The 5,736-nt window shown below is 38.3% G+C and overlaps 2 protein-coding genes across 2 annotated transcripts in view; both read right to left on the bottom strand.

Annotated features, from left to right (window-relative positions):
* Positions 1-1,002, bottom strand: part of LOC109467652 (protein inturned-like) — a 9,928-nt gene extending 8,926 nt beyond the window's left edge. The window contains exon 1 of the mRNA XM_019765694.1: positions 559-1,002. Within this exon, the coding sequence (XP_019621253.1) occupies positions 559-650 (92 nt within the window). The 5' untranslated portion in view covers positions 651-1,002. The remainder of the gene's footprint in view (positions 1-558) is intronic.
* A 1,168-nt stretch (positions 1,003-2,170) lies between these two features.
* On the bottom strand, positions 2,171-5,428 carry LOC109467648. The gene is made up of 5 exons (XM_019765685.1): positions 5,306-5,428; positions 4,820-4,918; positions 4,223-4,306; positions 3,492-3,735; positions 2,171-2,453 (listed from the first exon to the last, which is right to left on the bottom strand). The coding sequence occupies exons 1-5, from the start codon at positions 5,410-5,412 to the stop codon at positions 2,196-2,198; spliced, it is 792 nt and encodes a 263-aa protein (XP_019621244.1). The 5' UTR covers positions 5,413-5,428; the 3' UTR covers positions 2,171-2,195.
* Positions 5,429-5,736: the final 308 nt, after the last annotated feature.

Here is a 5,736-nt window from a genome sequence, read left to right as displayed (position 1 = left end):
CCAGAAAATTGAAACTTTGAAAATCCAGTTTTGTCGCCCGAAAATTGCATTGGATATACTTTCAATGACAAACTCGTCATTCAAACAGAAAAGACCAAGAACTTTTATGATATGTGTACAGCAGTACGTACCATCTACTTTTTGTTGAGTCGTATCAGATCTGTTCTCTGAATCCGCATATAGATATCAGGTTAAAGTATCGAATTTTAGGGCTGCAAAACTGGATTTTCAATTTTCTGGTCATTCTTCTAATGTAGCAAGTTAAATCAACCCTACCCCACAGCATACTGACATCTGTGAAGCACAAATGCGATGTCACTGTTGCTTGTTTAGTACCGTAGGCTGGTTCTAGCTATTTATGGGTGGTGCCCTTAAAATAAGAAGACTCCTGGCGTAGCTTGTTTTGGGGATATTTCAAACACTTGATGACGAAAATGTGCTAAGAAAGAACAGTAAGTTTTAGTATCTGACAGATTTCCTCGTTTAGAATGTTGTTTTGTTTTGCCGCCCTAAAATTGCATTGGATGCCTTTTTTAAAAAAACGACGTGTACACTTACCATTTGGCCACGATGACACTGATGGAGTCGAAGTCTGAGAATGTTTTCCTGCAGAAGTAGTACGGAGAAAACTGTCCCCGGCTGGCGAACATTTGGACACTCTGCTGGACTCTTGAGTCAGATGTTCCCCTACCCAGCTGCCTGGATCCCACAGACCAGTTGTGCTGTCAAATAAACCAGCCAAACAAGCAGGCAGGGCGTGGCCTATCACTGAGTATCAGGGCTAGAAATCCTGGGTGTATGCAGGCAGACCCGGTGTTGAGCCAAATCCTTGAGCTGCCACATACATGAGAGGTCAGGTGTTTAGGGCTAGGGCTAGGATTAGGGTTGATATTGGAGTTAGAGTCAGGGTTAGAGTTGGGATCATTGTTCAGGGCTAGGGTTAGATTTGCGATTGGGGTAGGTTAGTCTCCACATCACGACTAAACCCCTCCCCACCGTGTATACCCCCCCCCCAAAAAAAAACATCACCACCTTGACCTTAAAAATGCTACCCAAATGAGCAGACATGGCCTGGTATAAATATTATAAATGCACCAAGTGACAGCAATTTTGGAGACCAGTTTGGCTGTTTTATTTAGTTGTTTTCGGCCTTAGCATCAGAAGTGTGATACTCAAAAGATGGCAGGACCAGATAGTACATGACACAGAATGGTCCCTGGGACCGTGCTGCCAGGCGGGAAAAAACTGAAGAGGAGCCTTTTTCCCGCCAGGCATCCGAGCAAGGGGCCAGTTCTGGCCTAAGCATTTAGGCAGGTAGGCGGGATCTGGCCATATTTTATTCACAAATGTCTGTGACCAGCCTTACGAGTCCATTGTTATGCAGTAAGGTAAAGAAGTTATGTTCAATGATAAAGTTATGGCGACTTCTGTGCTTCTCGGCAACGGATATTTTGTCATAGTAGTTATAAAACAGCGTCCTGTTGCGCATGTCCGTGGCAAATGGGTAGAAGCCGTACATAGTGATGACGTCACAGAACCTAGATGCCAGGATGTAGGCAATTAGCCCGGATGTTGGAGACTTAAAACCGGGAATAAACGTTTCACGTAGAGGCCTGAAAAATACAAATGCTTTAAATGTTTAAAGTTAAAACTTTCGATCCAACACAAAAAGTTCTCTCACCTAGAGCTTTCTACCAGTCACTCTGGTCTTCCTCAGTAGACTTTCTTTGAAATGTGACGTCAACACGGGGTCAAAGGTATCTGGTAGATGATGTCGGCCCCCGTCGCGGTTAAGTGACGAGTGACTGGTCGAAAGCTCTAGATGAGAGACCTTTTTATGTTGGATCGAAAGTTTTAACTTTAACATGTAACTACCAACACAGATGAACTTTCACGATAGTACAAATGCTTTAAAGATAGTAATTAAAGATAATAGGAAGTAATATTATGTCGATCTTATCATTGATCTGCTAATCATAGACCAGGATATTATAAAGGTCTTGGTATTATGAAGGTCAAGTTATAATGAAGGTCGATGGTTATTATGAAGGTCAAACTATTATGAAAGTTAATGTAAACTCGCTATTCAGCCCCGGGGCTGCAAAGAGCTTTACAAAAATACAAATGAACAAATCTATCTATATTTGATTAGTATCAGTTTAGCTTACAATTTAAGACGTTGGACATTACTATTCTTACCTTGTAAATACAAGTGGAACATTGCTACGTGAGTACGTGACGGTAATGTTCAAGTTATTATCCTTTAGAATAGTTTCCAGTGATTTCAGAGCAGAGATGGCTACACGAGTCCTTAATTTCACGTAACTGAAGACACTGCCGTTCAGTAGGGCTAGATATTGAAGAACTCGTTTTCTCTTGTATGCTATTGCGTTTCCTAGCTCCTTAATTCCCTTCCAGTTGATGAAAGATAAGTTTGTTTGTCGTCCAACGTCCTGAAAATGAGCAGAAATTGAAAACACAATGAACAATAAATATTGAAAAATAAGCTTGCCAGGGTTCAAAATGTGAATAGGTGAATAGATGGTGTGATGACGATGTGTGACTCAAATAATTGGTCACCTTGGTGTATTGAATAGGACTAATGCTTATATTAGACTAGATTATAATCTGAACAAAGTATCTTAATAATAACAAAATAATAATAATAATAACTAGAAAGGTAACATTTGCAAAGTAAATGCATAATGTTTACCTTCGCATACGGTCTCTTCTTAGACTGTTAATTCTCACTAAACACATTCATATATATGGTAACAGCAGCCTAAATCCCTCCTGCTATAAAACTGCAACATGATGTATCCCAACACCAGTTACCATGGTCACAGTCATCTAGTTCAAATCATTGACCTTTGGTGTTTGGAGAAGAGGAGGCAGAGGAAACAGATCAAAAGCAATATGTTTTCCTTCGGTAAACATAAAAATAAGCTTGCCAGGGTTTAAAATATGAGTAGGTGAATGGATGGTGCGATGACGATGTGTGTTGTTCACCTTGGTAAAATAATAATAATAATAATAACTAGAAAGGTAACATTGCAAAGCAAATATATATAACGTTTATCCTCGCATATGGTCTCCTCTTAGAGTTTATGCTGTATTCGATGCGTTTTAATACGTGCGCTCATAATGGGTGTCTTACCGCATATTGTTTAAAAAAATATTCATTTTTCACTTCAAAAAAATATTATCTGTCGGAAAATAGCACTTCTGGCTGGACTTCAGAACTCCTTTAATTCTCAATTAAATACATTCATATATATGGTGACAGGAGTGTAAATCCGTCTTGCTATAAAATTGCAACATGATGTGACCCAACACCAGTTACCATGGTCATAGCCATCTAGTTCAGGTCCTTTGGTGTTTGGAAAAGAGGGAGGCAGAGCAAAACAATAAGTTTCCCTTCGGTTAACATAATAACATCGGTTTATACATGTAGTTCCGATTCAAAATTCTGACAAAAGGCAATTTCTCACCTGCTCGTAATTTTTCAAGGCCGCCATGTTTATTCTGATGACGTAATCATGACTGTCGATCTCGTTCCCACAGTTGCTTTTGAGAAGAATCCCGCCATTGCCGACGAGTGCACATGTGCCGTAATGACCAACCGGTGTGTCCGTTGAACAGGCTTTCCGTCTTTTACACTTTTTACGGTTTTTGTATCGGGAAAAGTACGCAAAGCTCTCAGACGTTCTCAGTTTTTGTAATGACTCGTTAAGTCTGGAAAGGAAATTGCTTGCATTAATGTACATTACCGATCTGGACTCCATTTAAAAATGTATTCATAAAAGTATATTTGCCTTAGAAAAAGCCAATGTTCAATTTTACTCAACCAAAATGTAAAGTTAATTGACTCTCGTTAGTATTTCAGTTAATTTGTGATTTTTATTTGTTATGTTTAAGGAGAAGGGCTAGTATAAGCCTAAAAGGCCTCCTCTCTTCTCCTGCACAGTGTTTTTTTATTTAATTTACTTCACTTTGTATGTTGTATTTTTGTGCGAACAACAACAACAACAACAATAGCTATATATATTTAGTAGGTAATACAATATGTTACGTATATTGAATGACATCTTTTTTTTTGTTTCTAAAATGTCATGATGGATATTCGGATGCCATGTGATATAGCTTTTGTTCTTATGTTTTATTCTTCAAAAGATCAAATTCAGATACTATCCATGATGTTAGAAAGCTAAATTTTAACCACCTTGTGAGATTCTTTTCCACGTTGATGTCCAACGTCCTCTTCCTGGCAATTGTTGACCGGAATGGTTTTGTTACTTTAGGCGCCCTGGACAAACAGATAGGTAATAAACAGTAGTTATTTTATGATGTAAATATTAACATGGTAACAATAGCTTCTAGTATTAGAAGAATTAAGTTGTTGTATCAAGCTTACGTTGTTTAGACGCAAACGGTTATACTGCAAAAGAGTAACAATTGCAGATACTCTCATATATTTATTTTCTCCAGAAGCTTAAAGGCATCCAATACAGTAGGTGGGTAGGGTTAATGATAAGGAAGGTGAAGTTCTATAATGAGCCTTATGGTGGATTCCTACATTACTGGACTAGACCTGAACTTATTTATTTGTGAACAGGATAACTCGAGATAGAATGGATGGATGTGATAAAACTTATTGTCAATATTGAAGAATTTCTTCAGACATTAACGTTCACTATATATCTATTGATAGGTGGGTATGAGCTAAGGAACTTGTCTTACGAGGATGTTGTATAATTTTAAATCTGAAGTAGGTGACATTGTCACACAAGCTATATGAAACAACTGGACTGTGAGTCACCTTGTAGTTGTCTCTGTAGTGCTGCTGGCTGCAAGTATGTGAGAGTCCGACAGTGTCTGTCTCAGCAGGATCCTACTCTGTATTGCCTTTACACTGAAACTGGACCAACAGAAAACTTCATTCACCATGATGATATATTTTCGTCGAAAATGTGTTATTAGCAATATGTGCTACAGTACGGCAATGTAAGACAATAACTAACATTGATATTCCTTGCATTAACTACAAGGGAACGCAAAGACTTGTTGTGTGAATGTATCACCTAATATAGAAGTTGGAACTAATAATGGACAAAATAGCGAATCAGTAATACTTTAATTTGAAGTCACTTTCAAAGATCGACTTCTTTCTTGACTATTTTTGTATGAATTGTATCATGAATGCATTTACAAAGATGCACGTATAGGTGATCAATTCGTAGTCTAAACGTACGTTCAAATACAATAATTTAGCTCTATATATCATTTGAAGTTAAGTTGTACTCACTTTGTTGATGTGATGTCAAAAGTTGCGAAGTAGTAGTACAAAATCACCGACAACGTGAAAAGAACAGCCAGCATAAAAAACGACATGGGCCGGGACGGAACCTCCATGTTGTACAATACTTCTCTTTACACTACAGATACAGACAACCCGTCCGACCACCTCAGTCAGCCCATGATAATCACGGTAGACAGCAAATAACAAAACTCAAATAGCAAATAGCAAAACACCGACGTTTTACTAACTATTCCCCCTGCGTGACAATGAAAGAGGAACACCGACATCTTTCTAAGACAGAGGGAGGATTTGAAGAAACGCATACAAAACGCTAAGGATATGACACTTGAGTTGAGATCAGCTAACAGAATGAAAGAGTTACTCGAGAATACTACACATGTAGCTAGTATATATATATACTTGTCAGCCATGACGTG

Source organism: Branchiostoma belcheri, unplaced genomic scaffold (genome assembly GCF_001625305.1).
Source record: "Branchiostoma belcheri isolate BF01 breed outbred unplaced genomic scaffold, Haploidv18h27 scaffold186, whole genome shotgun sequence".
In the NCBI taxonomy this organism is placed as follows: Eukaryota; Metazoa; Chordata; class Leptocardii; order Amphioxiformes; family Branchiostomatidae; genus Branchiostoma; species Branchiostoma belcheri.
Note: the sequence above shows the minus strand (reverse complement) of the source record. Positions and strands in the feature narration are given on the sequence as shown.